General features: G+C 39.2%; 1 protein-coding gene across 2 annotated transcripts in view; it reads left to right on the top strand.

Moving 5' to 3' along the window:
- The first annotated feature begins 3,744 nt into the window (after positions 1–3,744).
- CBFB (core-binding factor subunit beta) overlaps positions 3,745–16,267 on the top strand; it is a 41,678-nt gene continuing 29,155 nt past the window's right edge. For both annotated transcript variants that reach the window (XM_016163055.2, XM_016163067.2), the window contains exons 1-3: positions 3,745–4,095; positions 4,333–4,419; positions 8,824–8,940. In XM_016163055.2, coding sequence (XP_016018541.1) covers positions 4,018–4,095; positions 4,333–4,419; positions 8,824–8,940 — 282 coding nt within the window. In that variant the 5' untranslated portion in view covers positions 3,745–4,017. The remainder of the gene's footprint in view (positions 4,096–4,332; positions 4,420–8,823; positions 8,941–16,267) is intronic.

Genomic DNA, 16,267 nt, shown 5'->3' with positions numbered 1-16,267 from the left:
GAAATTTGCTCCTCTTCGTTTTCCTCTCCCCTGGGATGACTGAGATGATGGGGGAGAGTGGTGGCAAGGAAGCTAAGAAGGGGGACAACTTCCTGGGAGGAGAAATTCTTTAGTACCTAAGGGTGAATTTTATGGTATGTAAATTATATCTCAGAAAAGAATTCTTTAGGGCTCAGGAAACTGCCTCTTTCAAGAAGATGACATACACATCCTGGACTTAGGCCCATCTCCATCCAGAAACTAGAAGCTGGGTAGAGCTAGGGCTGTAGGCCCTGTGCCAGATACTAATTTCCCTTCTCTCTCACCCCCTTCAAGCCTCATTTGTGGCTCCAGATCCTATTTCAGCTTCAAGATGGTACAACATTTTCTCCGTAAATGAAGGGAAACTGTTTTCTTAGAAAAAATGCACCAGAGACTCAGGGACCTGGGAAGACCTCACTTCCTTTTCAAGGAGGGGCAGATGTGGGTGGCTGCTGACACTAGACCTGAATAAAGCCATTCTTTTAATAAAGATGGGGAGACAAGACGTATTGGCCTTGACCTTCCAAGTTTAAGAAGGACAAACAATTGGGCTTGGGGCCAGGAATGCACAACCATCAAAGGCAAGAGCCACATCCTGCCATAAGGCCCATAATGGGATCCCTTCATTCAACCTGTTGGAGATCTTTTGGGAGCATGGTAGGGTGCTCCAGGAGGGACGATTCCAGTCATAGCTCTCCATGAGCTTAGTTAGGGAGACAAGCAGGACTTTTAGCATCTCTACCAGCAGAGGCCTTAGAGTTGAATGGTTAAGAGCATGACCCTGGGATTATCAGCCCCTCTGAGCCTCACTTTCCTCATCTGTAGAATAGGGTCAATAATACCAAACTTGCAGGGTTATGTTGAGGACTGAACAAATGCTTAGCCATTTTATCTCCGATGGGTCAGGTCTTATCATTATCCTATGGTCACCGATTTACCATTTCAGAAGCTCTGTTTTCTAATTTTCCAGATGGGTACAAGACCTGTCTTAGAAGGTGGTTGTGTGAATTAACTGAGATAAAGGGCATAAAAGCACTCGGCCTCACAGCTTCACAGTTAGACCAGACAATTGAGGGTTCTCATCCCCTGACCATTGATATTGTGCATTTTTTACCCACCCATTCAAAATTAGGCTGGGAGTCCTGCAGGAGCAGCTGCTTACCCAGGAAGGTAAAAAAGAGGATGCCCTGGGCGGTCTGAATCCTTAGAAAAAGAAGGCTTTAAGCAGTGGGGCTTCAGAGAAATCAGTCAAATTTGGGGTGTGGGGAGGGTGTTTCTAGGCAATAAACAGATACCCTCAGACTTCCATCTATGGCCCTACTAGAGCTGGCTCATAGTAAACCCCTCCCTGGGGTGGTGTCCAGATCAATTCAAACCCAGCCGGACAGAAGCACAGAGCTAAATATAGCTGACATTGGTGAAATCTTTCTTTATTAATTTCCTTTAATTCGGTTTTTTAAATAAGTGAAAAAAATTAGTAACAACAACAAAAAAGGCATACAGAGGTCAGCTGAGGAGATGGCCTCCTTCAGCCCACGGCTTGTTTCCCGGCTGTCCTGGCCAGTTGGACGCCAGACAATGCCGAGTGTGGGTTACCCTGAGGCCTGCAGTTGCCAAAGGCTGTCTGTGGTGTTGCTGTTCTGGGTCTGCCTGGCAGGCTTTCTCATCCCTTTCCTTCAGGACATCGTTTCCCATCTGTAAGAGGCAGAGAGAGTACTCTGCTCTGTTCTATACTCACACCCTTCCTTGTCTAGCTCCCTTGAACCTAGAAAAGATTTGTCTCAACCCTGGCCTTTACCTTGTCAAGGCTTATGGTGTCTGTCTGGGCTTTGCCACTCTAGTGGTATTTCAACATGTGTTTGTTCCACATTTACCATGGTAGAAACAATTATTACTAGAGTCCAAAGACCAGGATCAGTTGTAGGTATGTGAGCTCTACCTGGACCCACTGTGAAGTAAGTGCTGCTGCCCTATGGATTATTTTTTAGAGGCAAAAATGGAGAGTTTTATACAAATGCCTACCTAAAAGGAATATGGTGGTGCTGAATGCTATCACATGGGATATCCTTATTTCCTGTATGTAGGCATAGACATACATATCTATGCCTGTTCTATTTGTGTACACACATTCACACAGGCTTGGTGTGGGCAGGGAAGCATGCACTTGGATGGAACCGATTTTATGTTCGCTATTCAGAAAGAGTGTATTCGTTAAAACCACCAGACTATAGGTTTGACTTTGCTGAAAGCTCCTTTCCTGACCTTAGGTGATGGATCACTCTCTAGACCTCAGTTTGGATCACCAACTATCCCATTTTGCCAGGTGTCCTGGGACATGGGAGTTTCATTGCTAAAACAAGACAGTCTCAGGAAAACCAGGACAATTGGTCACCCTAGCATAGTTTCATATCTGTAAAAATGAGATTGGACTAGACAGAGATGGGATGTTCTGCCAAACCCTGCATTCACACAGACATTGCCAGTTGCTCTTGGCACTAATTCCTGTGAATTTCAGTGTATCGTTACAATTCTTTGCAATATGGCCAGCTACTGTCAATCGGAGTTAGTACCATTTGCCATCCTCGGACTGAGTTTTTGACAAGCTAGAATTTTAAGGATCATAATTTATTGAGTACCAACTTTGAGTAAAGCTCTTCTGTAAATCCCATGTCAAACTCTCTCTAGTTTGGGCTAAATCAGGGGTCTCCAACCTCTGGAGTCATAGACCAGTACATGGTTCCTAACAGGGCCTGTCAGGAACTTGGCTGCACAGGAGGTGAGCAGCGGTGCCAGCAGGCGAAGCTTCATCTGTATTCGCAGCTGCTTCCCAGTGCTAGCATTACCACCTCAGCTTCACCTCAGATCATCAGGCACCAGATTTTCACAAGAGCACTGGTCTCTGGTGCCAAAAAGGTCAGAGACCACTGGGCTAAATGACTTCCCTAGAAATTGCAAATCTTGTTTTTTAGGATCGGATTGCACGCTTGGGTAAATATATGAACTGGCATTAGGATGAATATATAATTCAGCTTCTTCTTCCTTAGAAATTTAAATTTATTGAGTGCTCACTATGTGTTAGACCTACATAAAAACTCTCACGCTAACACTGCCAGCTTGTCTGCATTTTAGAAATAAGCAAACAGAGGCTTAGCGGTCCAGTGCTAGTAGCCTCAGGCCCCAGCCAGCAAGCAGGGGAATTGAGATCCTACCTAGAACCGTCTGACACTAACAGCTCCAACCTCTCCATCATAATGCGAATTCAGTGGGATGCTTTGGTCTGTTTCCACCTTTAGTCTTTGATGTGTACAGCTTGCATCCACTCCGTCGCCTTTGGGGACGCAAAGTCCCCAAGGACTTAAATTTCCACGCGTTCAAGTCACAATTTGGGGTTACTCCGCGCGGCTGGGGAGCACAAAAGTTCCGTACAGTCGAAAGAAAGACCCACGGAGGCCGTTTCATTTCCAAGGACCGGGCAGATTTACACAGGGCGGTTCCACAGTGAGTGGCTCCAGGGTGGGTGAGGGAAAGAGGGCTGCGCGGCGACAAGAGCTCAGGTTCGCTGCAGCCTAGCTGCCCCGCAAGCGGGCGGGTGGCGCATGCGCGACGCGGGTCGCAGAGTTGTGAATGGTGCGTTTTGTTTGCCGGAGTTTGGAGCGGGCGGGCGCGCGAGGAGGAGAGGTGGGGCCGACGGGGGCGGGGCCGGCGGGCCAGCGAGGTGGGCGGTGAAAGGAAGTGGCGGCGGTGGCAGAGGCCAGGGGTGGCAAGTGTTGGGTCCGCGCGGGCGGTAGGCAACGGCTGTGGCGGCGTGGGCTGGGCCCGAGCTAGTGGCGGTACCTTAGACTCACGGGAGCGGGAGCCCACGCGGGCGGGCGCCTGAAACAAAGGGAAGCGAGAGTCAGAGCACCGCGGGTGGGCGGTCAGTCGGTCAGCTCGGAGCCCGCCAGCGGGTGCCCGCGCAAGCCCCGAGCCCGGCCGGCACGGCCTCAGGGCGGGAAGATGCCGCGCGTCGTGCCCGACCAGAGAAGCAAGTTCGAAAACGAGGAGTTTTTCAGGAAGCTGAGCCGCGAATGTGAGGTGAGGCGGGCCGGCGCGGAGGCCGCGGCGCGTCCGCAGTGGGCCCCGGCTTAGAAAAGTTTGGGCGGCGCGGCCCCCGGGAGCCCCGCGCCGGCGCGCCGCCGGATGGGCAATCTCTCCCCGGCAGCGGTCTGCCCGCAGACTCTGCTTGCTCTTATCGGCGCCGCGCGGGGCGGGCGGGCGCGCGGGTGGCGCCGCGGATTTGGCTTCTGATTTCGGGCCGTCTCTGCCTTGCAGATTAAGTACACGGGCTTCAGGGACCGGCCCCACGAGGAGCGCCAGGCGCGCTTTCAGAACGCCTGCCGTGACGGCCGCTCGGAAATCGTAAGTTGGCGGGGCTGGGGGCGCGGGGCACCAAGGCGCGCGCGTCACTTGTTGCGCTGGGGCTGCCGAGGCCCAGGCGGGTTCCGGACCGCGCCGCGGACGCCGCGGCTCCCGGAACTGAGCGGGCGCCGTCTCACTTCCTACTTGGGATTCAAAATGCGAAACCAGACGCTGGAGGGCCGCGTCGTCCCGCGGAAACGCTTGCTTCCCTGTGGCCCCCGGCGGGTGGGTATGTTTCCCAGACACGACTTGTCAGTTTGCCGCGAGTGGAACTCAAACCGGAGGGCAGCTAAACAAGGAAGGGTTATTGTATAGGCTGTGGTATGAGTAAGGCGTCGGGGTATTTTAAGAAAACACCCAGGGATCTGACTCCTGGGTGATAGTTTGTTCCTGAGACTCTAGATTTGTTAATAAATTTACATGTGAAGTTTACTGCCGACATAGCTGAGAATACAGGTTTACACCAGGCATCTACTATCTTAATAGAGAAAAAAGCCCAGAAGAAGGTGCCGGGTTCTTAGAATGTTAAACCTCAGAAGAATCAGAAAGAAACCATTATCGCCTTTTTTCATACCTAAAAAATATACCCCGTTGGTTCTGCATGGATTTGCGAAAACCACAGTTGATTTTGAGGCCGTGTTTTAGGTGATAGATTTGGTGCTTCTCCTCCACCAAACCTGATGTTAGAAATTTTCAGATGTCCTAGTTCCTTTAATCTCCTTTTAGTTTCTTCTCAGAGGTGCTAATGAGGGGAGAATAAAGAAGCCAAAGAACGAGTAGGAAGAAACGAAAGAAAAATCGATTATTAATAAAAAAGTTAAAGTGCTTTGTAATGGAATCCAGTTATGTACTTCGTGAATTGAGCCCATTGCGTTTGAAGAGACTTGGAGCTACGGTGCAATTTGAATTTGGATTAACAGTAGGAAGACATATTGGAACATTTATTTCTTCCACCTTATTTATAGAGAATCTACTTATTTGTGTTGAGATATAATTCATACGCCATAAAATTCTCCCTTTGCATCACCAAAATCATATTTATTTTTAAAGAATGTAAATATGTTGATATTTAAAATGAACTCTTAAGAATTGTATTACACAGTGAGAAGACACTGGCTAAATTTATCAGGAGCCCTAGAATCGTTGGTTATCATTGCATGTTATGAAAGAAAATCTCCAGCTTTTAACCCACTGCCAAGTTTCTTGAGTAGTTGTAAAAATTATGATTAAAACATATACGACAAATATTTTTTGGTTTTTGGCACTGAGTGGAAGAAGGATCGTTCATTAGTTGGTCCAGTGATTATATCGTCCTTTGCCTGGGTTTCCGTTTGCAAAAGGTGGATGGTATACTTAACCAATGGACTTCCTGGAGGTAATCGATGTAAGTAAAAAAGATGAGATACAAAGTACTGTCAGGATATTTTAAAGCTGAGGTTTGTTTTTGGCAACTTAATGAAGCATAGGGTTTTCCTGTCATTGGACTTTACTGCATATAATTATGAACTGGGAGTATAATAATCTACAATATATCTGAATTGCTGTACTATAATATTGCCATAATATTATAGCAGTATTATAGAGTGCTTGTGTTTGTCGTAAATTTTCAGGAATAAATCAGACCCATATTCTAGGTTTTCCCGTCTTCCAAATATCTAATCCTACAAATTTTAATAAGTTCTTAATACCTGACAAGTATAAAAAATTGAATGTAGATTGAATTCTTTGTAAGATTTTCACTTAAGACAACATATATGTCTTAATTTATTGAGTAATGTAACTATATTTGGGAAGGAATTCCACATTTCCCTATTTCTATTTTCCCTCCTTTAATTCGGTGTTCTCCACATTTAAATTACGAGATTCTTAGCTCCTAGAGGTTGGAGACCACATTAATTCTGTGGTATATTTGTTAATATACTCCCCTCTATGCAGGTACTTTGCACAATGCCTTTTGCATCATAGTACTTGATGAATTCAATTTAGAGATTTGCTTAAATTAACGCCTAAAATGTATCTTTTGACTTATGAACAGGTAATGGCTTTTATTTCATTGTGGAAATAGATGTGGACAGGCATTCTTTGGCCTCTGTTTTAACAGCATTTATATACATTAAAAATATACATAGTTCCCAAAACTATCTCCAACCCTTTTTTCTCTTCTTTTTATTCTGAATATCAATATATCAGTTATGTCAATGAAGAGCTTATTTAGTATTTAAAAGTGAAACAATTTAAAGGCTGTGATGATCATCTCTTCTTAACTGTGAAGCTTGGCCAGACTCCTTAATCATAGTGTGAATAAGTGATTATGGGCGAGGGGTAGAATCTATTTGGTAAATTCTGATTTATTCCCCATGTAAGTTCTTACTGTAGTAAAAGTGTTAGCAATGTCTTCAACACTAATGATTAATAAAAGAAAAAAATACTTATGATGGGTATGGAGATTACCGTGAGAGCAGTAAAATCTATATATTTTTAATTTTGAAGATGGAAGGATAAAAGCTATCGACAAAGGCGTGTTGTTTTATAATTTATGAAGCCTATAAAATAATAGTCGGCACAACCTGGAAATATTACATACAGACAGTGATACCAGTGTAACATTTTTATGTTTTAGAACAGAATTTTCCCAACTCATTTTCATGTAGGGATTCTAATTTAAAAAGTTCTGTGGTCAGATAAATTTGGGAAATGCTGTTCTAGAATGGTCTGTTTTTTATCACTTCTGTCTCAGAGAAAGGGATCTTGATGAGATAATGGGTATAAAGCGACAAAGCAGGAAATCTCTTCTGGGGATGGCCTTAAGATGGGAAGTGAGGTAATAAGATCTGTAGACTGTGCTTACCTAGCATGGAGCTGATTTGGGGTACTAGGTGAATACAGAAGAAATATGCCTGGGAGATTTTGACACAGGGCATTGATTTATTTCATGGGCAGAATCTCTTATGTGCCACTACTCTGCTCTGAGAATTTCATTATCTGAGAGTGAAAACATTAGGTCTGTTGAACTCAAAATTATTTCTCTTATTTAACAAATACATAGATAGCATTTACTTGTTACTTTACAAATATTAATTTGTGAGGAAACTGAGGTACAGAGCTAAGTAACTTGCCTCAGGTCACACATTGTGGGCAGTTTGCCTCCTTGAGTCTGCTTTTCATTTGAACTATTGTTGGTTCATTTCACTCGATTGTTTTTTAAACTTACGCTAGTAGTGGGGCAAGAAATTTTTAAAGTTAATATGGTAATGATGTTTGTTCAGTGTCTGTTCATATAAAATATCTACCACAAGAAAGAGTATCCCAGTTGATTAGGGAAATGCCATCAAAGACATAGGGATTTAGCATTTAAGTTGACAATTGTATATAATGGTATCAGTAATAGAAATAAGTATAATTTTTGCCTCAAGAATTTAAGCTCTTTAATCATCAGAGGAACTAGTGGATAGTTGAATCAGCTAATGGCTTTAAACAAATTGCCCAAAATGTGAACCCTTTGCTTTCAGACGAAGATTCTATGCTTGAAAACACATTATGCTTTAGAATTTTAATTCCAAATTTACATTTAAATGATGAAAAATGCATTTTTTTCCAAAATGCTTTTTACCTATTTATTTCTTAATTTCCCATGGGAAGAAGGGCAGTGTTATACCCTTTTTTGCTTGAGGAAAATATAGTTAAATTGCTTAGGGACTACACGGAATGACACTTTATTGAAATGGTTTTAGATTGTTTTGTCCGTTGAGCTGTGCCATCCAAATCTTCTATAAATATTAGATGAATACCTTTTTGTTATAGTCAGATCCAGTTATCCTAAAGTCAAATTTTAGAAAATGCATATTTTTATAATTACCCAAGGTTTTAGAATGGGAAGTGCTTTCACATCACGTGCTAATATATGGTTTATCAGAGGCAAGACGGTCCTGTGTGTTTTTATCATGGGCTTTAGAGCATAGTGTTGTGTTCCTTGAATAAGGGAAATCAGGAAAAATTTAAATGTCTCATTTACACAACTTTAAATTGTGGTACGCTTTAAAATTCAAAATGTTCACATCGTCAGTGATTTTCACATTTAAAAATGTATGTTAAATTCAGGGATAGTGGCTCTGGTTAGACATTAGCAATGTGTGATCCTAACGTCAGCAAAAAATGACCTGAAAGAAAGTATTGATTCTGTGTCTTGATTTTATATTTAAGCAGCCAATGGCAAATGTCCTCAAAATGGAATCAGATGTTTGTAACTTAATACTTAAGAAAAATGATGAGTGCATGTTTTTTTACTTTTAAGTATTCTCCATGCTGCCTGGCTTAGGACAGAAACTGATGTAAAAATAAATGACTGCCTGCATAATTTATGTAATGTCCTGCTTCTGATCCTGTTTGTATTGATTTTTCTAAAAGGCTTTTGTGGCTACAGGAACCAATCTGTCTCTCCAGTTTTTTCCGGCCAGCTGGCAGGGAGAACAGCGACAAACACCTAGCCGGGAATATGTCGACTTAGAAAGAGAAGCAGGCAAGGTAGGAAACATTTTCCAATTTGAAATACTGCGAATTGTTTTAGTAGGGATTATCTGATAATTTATATTTTAATAAAAGATCACAGGTCTGATTATACAGGCATATGGTCATATTTGTTTTCATTTCATATAAGTATATAACACAATTTAAAAAAATCACTGTCAAAAATTTTTCTATCATTCTACTACTAATTGCATGTATATAATATTCCCCACAGAAAGTTCTAGCCTTTAAAGAAAATAGTATACTTTCTTCCACATAACATTCAAAACAATTTCTTTAAAAGTATTGATGGAAATTTATTTTTATTTTATTTTTTTACTAAAATGTGTGTGACTGCAATGCTGTAAAAAAATTTTAAGAAAAAAATGGAAAAAGGCTCTGTAGGCTTAAAATTTAATACTATTTAGAAATTGCTAATAGTTGACTTTCTGCTGTTACTATTTGAAAAAATAATATGAAAACTTTAACTTAGAAATCATTTTTTGTTTTAAGAAAAAGCTTCTGAGAAAACAAATAGGTGCCTTAAAATTTTTATGTGGAATGTTTAAGTTGAAGATGAATAATGTACGTGAACATGTTTAAGCTGAGAGAGAGCCCTATTAAAATCTAAGTTAAATGTACTATATGATTTTGGAGAAATTTTAATGAGTAATATCTTGGATTGGTTAATCTTTTTATGTATAAGTTGACTTTAGTAAAATATTTAAAGAAAAAAATTTTTTGAGCTCACTTTATACTCAGTTTTTCTCCTGTTTCCTTTGCAGTGTTTCCATACCTGGTTTTATCAACTTCATAAGTTACTTTTCTAAGTGTCATCATGAGTAGCATAACCTATCACTTTATTTGCAAAACAAAGAAACATCTAAATATTCCTTTGAGGAATTTAAAAGATTTTGTTTTCAGCTATATTAGGAAAATTTCTGCTCACGTGTATATACAATGAAGAGTTTTTTTAATTTTCTTTATGAAATAAAGTTTGCTCTTTTGATGGTGACAAACCAACTAATCTTTGGAAAGGGAGAGGGAAAATAAATTACAGAATGTTAAAAATGAGTAATAAAGAGTTTGCTTTCCTATGTATTAGCTTGTTTGCTTGGAAGATTAAAAGCAAATGTTCCAGATCTTACTATTTGATAATTCTTATATATAAAGGAGAAGTTTAGTGCATTGTAGAATTATTGCTTTTTTGTCTGGTGCATTTATGTGTGGCTAAATGAAGAAATTATTGTTTTCCTTGTTCAAAGCATTCTTAAAGTTTGTTTAACAAGGTGGCTCAGATACTACAGACATAGACCAAAAAAAAAAAAAAATCCTTTTCTTTTACCTTAATGCTAAAGTATTTTAAGACTTCACAATTGACATCCAATGTTACTGAAGTCTTCCAGTATTTAATAACTATTAAATGGACGTTAACTCTCCTAGGAAGTGTGTTTGCTTGAATTAATTTAAGGATATCTGTTTACTAGATTGAAGACCATGTTATCCTTGGATGTAAGCCATTGAGATGTTTTTAGTTATATGACCAACAACAAAAATGTTGGATAGCTTTTCCTAGGATTTAGATGATGTGTTTTCAGATATATCAAGAAAAATGATAAAACTGATGTAAGCTATCAGGAAACTCACTTTTTATTATTCGTTTTAGAAGTTTTTTTCTGTAAGGGGCCAGATATTAAATATTTTCAGTTTTTCAGAATTATGGTCTCTGTTGCAACTAGTCAACTCTGCTGTTAGAGTGTGAAAGGAGCCATATAGACAACATGTAAACAAATGAGTGTGGCTGTATTCCAAGAATGGTAGCACTGACAGAAATCAGTGTCCTTTCCCTCAGATTTAAATCTGTAAATGTCATGTATTTCTCAAATATAATTTTGCCAACACTTGTGCTATACCAGCGCTCTAGAAGAAAAGAAGCATTTTAAAGCAAAGAAAGAAAAAAGAAACCTGTATATTGCTCCATACCACGGAGATAAAATATGCCAGTGAATTTGGAAAAAGGGTACTGACCCATGTTTTCTCATCCATGGCATTCAGGCTCTGGGGTCTCTCTCTCTCTTCCTCCTTTTTTGTGGTCTCTTTCTGGTAACCACTAGCTTTTATTTCTGTCCCCACAGGACTAGGACTAGAAGCAAAGAAAAATTGAAGAAATTTCACCAAATGTTAATTATTTACCTCTGCGTCTTACATTGGGTCGCAAATCAGTGTCTTTTCTTCCACATACTCTCAACTTAGCTACTTCCCGAAGCAGCTTAGTTCTCTTCCCATTCACACCCAGCTTTGAGAAAACTGGTGGTTAAGGCTTTAGAGTTAGGCAGAATTGAGTGAGTTAAGTCCTGGTTTCATTTACTACTATGTATCTTTGGGCAAGATATTTAACCCTTATGGTCCTCAATTTTAAGATGAGGTTAATGCATACCTCCTAAGGTTGCCCTAGCGATTGAAATAACATATAAAGTGCTTAGCTCAGTACCTGACAGTTATTCAAAAATTTATTCATCTAAAGGTATTTGTTGAACATCTGTTACATGTACTGAGCACTGTCCTAGGCACTTGAGATACATCAATAAATAAAACAAAGATCCTGCCCTGGAGGTTGTCTCCTGGAAGTTATGGAGGAGTAGACAATATACATAATAAATTATACGTTATGTTACAAAATGATAAATGCTTTGGAAAGAGAAAAGTAGAGTCAATGAGTAGGAATGTTTGCAGTTTTAAATAGAATGGTGTGGGTAAAGAAGGTCATATTTGAGTAGAGACCTGAAGAAGATTAGGATATGGTGAGCCACATAGGTATGTGGGAAAGATATTCCAGATAGAGGAGAGAGAGGAAATAGCCATTGTAAAGGCTCTCAAGTGGAAGTGTGCACTCTGATAAACAGCAAGCAGGCCATTGTGGTTGGAGTAAACTGAGCAAGGAGGAAAGTAGCAAGAGATGAGATCAGGGAGATAACAAGGAGCCAGTTTATATGACTATGGGAGCTGTTGTAACAAGGTGGACTTTTATTCTAAGTGGAAAAGGGAGTAGTTTCAGGTTTTTGAGGAGATGAATGATATGATCTGCCTTAGGTTTTGAAAGGATCACTCCAGTTGCTAGGTTAACAATAGTCTATAAGGGGAGTGAAGCTGGGAGACCAGTTAGGTTATTACCATAATCTTGGTAAGAAGTCTCCTGTTTCCTTCGCAGTGTTTTCATACCTGGTTTTATCAACTTTATAAGTTACTTTTCTAAGTGTCATCATTAGAGCAGTGGTCATAGTCTAAATGTATTTTGAGATAGAACCAATAGGATTTGATTATGGATTAGATATGGTATGTGAGAATCAAGAATGACTCCAACATTTTTTGGCTAGAGCAGCTGGGAGAATGGGATTTACTGTCATCTAAGATGGGAAAGGCTGTGGGTGGAGCAATTTCGAGGAGCAATTTAGGACATGCAAGTTTGGAGGTAGCTTGTTACTGCGGCTTCTGTTTTTTCGCCATCTACCCTTCTTAACTTATGGCATTGCTTTTTCATAAGTGCCCCTTAATTTGCTTAAGAGTTCAGTTGCCTTTTAAAACGAACGTTACTGAAGTATAGTTTACATGCACCCATTTTAAGTGTATAATTTGAGTTTTAACTAATGTACATACCCATATAAAAACCACCCACAGTGAAGATAATGTTTCAGTCATTCCCAAAAGTTCCCTCGTGCCCTTTTACAGGAATCTGGGAGTGGCTTGGCTGGATGGTTCTGGCTCAGGGCTAGGGCTGTGCAGTCTGAAGACTTGAGGAGAGCTGAAGGATCCACTTTCAAGCTCAACTCATGACTGTTGGTAGGTGGCATCAGTTCCTAGTCATGTGTGCCTCTGGGTAGAAAAAGAATGAAGTCACCCTACCTTTTGTGATATATCCTCCAATCACTTGCATCTTACTCTGTTCATTAGAAGTGAGTCACTAAGCCCAGCCCACACTCAACAGAGAGTGGGGAGATTTATTCATACACATGGATGTGAATACCAGGAGATTTGGGATCATTGGGGCCATCTAGGATGCTGGCTACCACAATATTCACTTGGATTAATCGAATTCAGAAAAACTTAGCATGCTAATAGGAAACAAGCACCATGTTCTCTGATATGAATATGGCTTTACAATCTAAAAAAATGGGCTTGGCAAAATCAGTCCTCTTATTTTTTTTTTCTGCCTTTGCATCGGTTGGAATATTTTCAAACCGAGGGTCTTCAATAAGGAAGGCCTGTTAATGAATAACGTACCATAAATATTAGGTACTTGATGTATGATCAAGTCAGAGCACAAAGTTTTCTAATCTGTCTTTCAATACATTTGAAACTCACATTCTGGTGTCTAGTGAGCTGTCTACACTGATTTTTAGTAAAGGTCTTTCTCAGAATAGGGTTTAAAATAATACTGTCTAATGGGAGGAGCTCTGGATTTGAGTCAAAAGATTATTATAACTATTTTCCTTACCTGTAAATGGGGATTATAATGTTTGCCCTATTCATATACCTCATGTATGGATTAAATGAGATAACAGAATATATGAAAATACCTTTTTAAATTGTAAAGCTCAATCCAAAATCAGGCTATTCGATGGTTTTGTAGGGTGAGATTACAGTTAACTTAATCATGGAGTTTTGGTGCTATGGTGTGCCTTGGGTCAGCTTCACTTCAGGTAGCTAGCTGTGCAGTGTTGGGAAACCACATCTTTCCTGAGTTGTTCATCATGGTGTCTTAATAAACCTTGACAACCAAAATGTTCTTAATTCTTCCTCTAATTTAGCTGTCAGAAGGAAAGCAACTGATCAGAATTTAAATCATTCTTACATTAAACCTTTGTAGACCAAGCAACTCCAATTCCTTTAATCTTTCCTCTTAGGACTCATTTTCAATTACTTTTTATTTCAAACAAATGCAAATGATTACGGTTGACCAAAACTTGTTAGTCTTGAGTGGTCAGATTAATGGTTTTTGCATGCACTCCGTGTTTTGTAAAGCCTCACTGGGATCTTGAATTAATGATTGTATATACTTATGTGATCCTAGTTTATGAGTATAAAAATAAAGGTATGTAAAATATGTTATAAACTGAAAAAATGAACTTTCCAGTGCTACCGCTTACCATTTTTTCCTATGGAGATTGACTATACCGTCTAGTTTTACTACATTGGTCCCAGAAAGAGAAGCTTAAACTCTTTTTTTACAGTTGTTGCATGCCTATTTCTAACTTATGATTTTAGTTGATGGTCAACACATAGCAGACATTGAAAGATAGTTATAAAGTATATGTCATTTGAGTAGGTACTTTTTAAATACGTTTTTTGGTAAGTTGTGTTTTTCCTTTCTGAGCTTTTATACTTAAAAATCTTGTATCCTTTTTCATGAGCATAAAAGAACAAGGCAGAATTTAATAGCATTTGATTTAATGAATGAGGACAGACTTGTTTTAAATGGCGTCTCTAAGGTCTGTGACTCCACTTCTTCTGGAGCATTTTGCTTACTTGTCTGCAGGATTTTTGTCCAAAATAAATATTGTGTCTGTTTATATACCATCCACAATTTGGCAGGGTTTAGAGGACTCCTTGATTTTAGCTTTTAGAAATCCTGTTCAAGCTCAACAAGTTCCTTCTCAACTCCCTCAACAGCCCAGTCACTCCAAATAAAAGATATCTGTGGTAAAGTTTTTTGGAATGTGATTTTCCCCAAGAGCAATAGAAGCAACTTTAAATTAGCTCGTCAGATCTAGATTTTAAGTATTTCAATTCAACTAAAATATGAAGCATATTTTCCAGCATTTAATTATGAACAGTTTAGTGCATTAAAATAAGCTGGTTTATTAAAAATGTTTTAAGTAGACTATTATAACTGAATCATAAAATTTAGAACTGGAAGCCTTATGCTTATATTTTTAAAGAAAAGCTTTTGTTTCAATAATTTTAAAATCGCTAAGAGGGAGAGTTGACTAGCTTCATGAGTAAATAAGAATGTTTAAAAAATTAGGATATCATGTCATGGTACTTTCCAGTTGGAGTAACATTAATTTGCACATATGGTAAATGTACCTCTGAAGTATTTGAAGGTTGTATATTCTCTTTTTCCCTTCTCTATAATTGCATTATTTGCCTGGATTTTACCTTTTATTGTAAAAGTAAATTTTCAGTCTTGGCGTTATACAAATGACATATTCCAAGTTAGAGGAGACAAGTAATATGTCTGAGAGGAACATCCTTAATTCTTCCTCTGCTTGCTTCTACTTCCTACCCCAGTATTCTTTTTAATAATTATTTTAAACACTTCAAGGATAAAGACTGTTGAAATGTTATCAACTGAGGAAATTAATTTTTGAGTAGAACTGCCATATCTTAATTTTACTGCTTCCCATTTTTTTCTCGTAATTGCTTTTTTTTTCAATTGGTATTATTGAGGTATGATTTATATACAAAATTCATCTATTTTAGGTGTACAATTCAGTGACAGATATGTACAGTCAGTGGTGTAACCACCACTACAATCAAGATATAGAACATTTTCATAGCTCAGAAAGTTTCCTCATGCCCCTTGGCAGTCAGCCGTCCCACCTTGGTGTGAACAACCACTGATCTGCTTTCTGTTACTATAGCTTTTGTCTTTTATAGAATTTCATATCAACAGAATCATACAGTATGTAGTCGTTTGTGATAGGTGTCACTTAGCAACATGCTTTTGAAATTTATCCACATTGTATGTATAGTAGTCCATTCCTTATTACTGAGCAGTATTTCATTGTGAGGATATGCCTCATTTTATTTATCCATTTACCAGTCGATGGTCATTTGGATTATTTCTTCCTTTTTGGCTACTGTGACTAATGCTGCTTTGAACATTTACATATTAGTCTTTTATGTGGACATATGTTTTCATCTCTCTTGGGTAGGTATGTAGTACTTGATTGCTAAGTCATTTCATGAGGATAACTTTTTAAGAAACTGCCAAACTGCTCTCCAAAGTGGTTGTACAATTTTGAATTCTCACTCCAAATGTATGAGAATTCTAGTTGCTTCATATCTTTACTAACACTATGTACTGTCCTTTTTGATTTTAGCCATTTTAGTGAGTGTGTAGTTGTATCTCATTTGGGCTTTACTGTATGTCTTCCTAACGACTAATGCTGTTGAGCATGTTTTGTGTGCTCATATCCCATTTGTATATCTTTGGTGAAATGTCTGTTCCTATCTTTTGCCCATTTTTCTGTATCAAGTTGTTATTAAGCTGCAGGAGTTTTTATGTATTCTAAATATAAGTTCAGTATCAGACATTTTGCAATCGAAGTTTTATTATGTGTCA

The sequence above is a fragment of the Rousettus aegyptiacus genome, unplaced genomic scaffold (genome assembly GCF_014176215.1).
Source record: "Rousettus aegyptiacus isolate mRouAeg1 unplaced genomic scaffold, mRouAeg1.p scaffold_m13_p_14, whole genome shotgun sequence".
NCBI lineage: Eukaryota > Metazoa > Chordata > Mammalia > Chiroptera > Pteropodidae > Rousettus > Rousettus aegyptiacus.
This window is presented reverse-complemented; position numbering and strand designations above follow the sequence as displayed.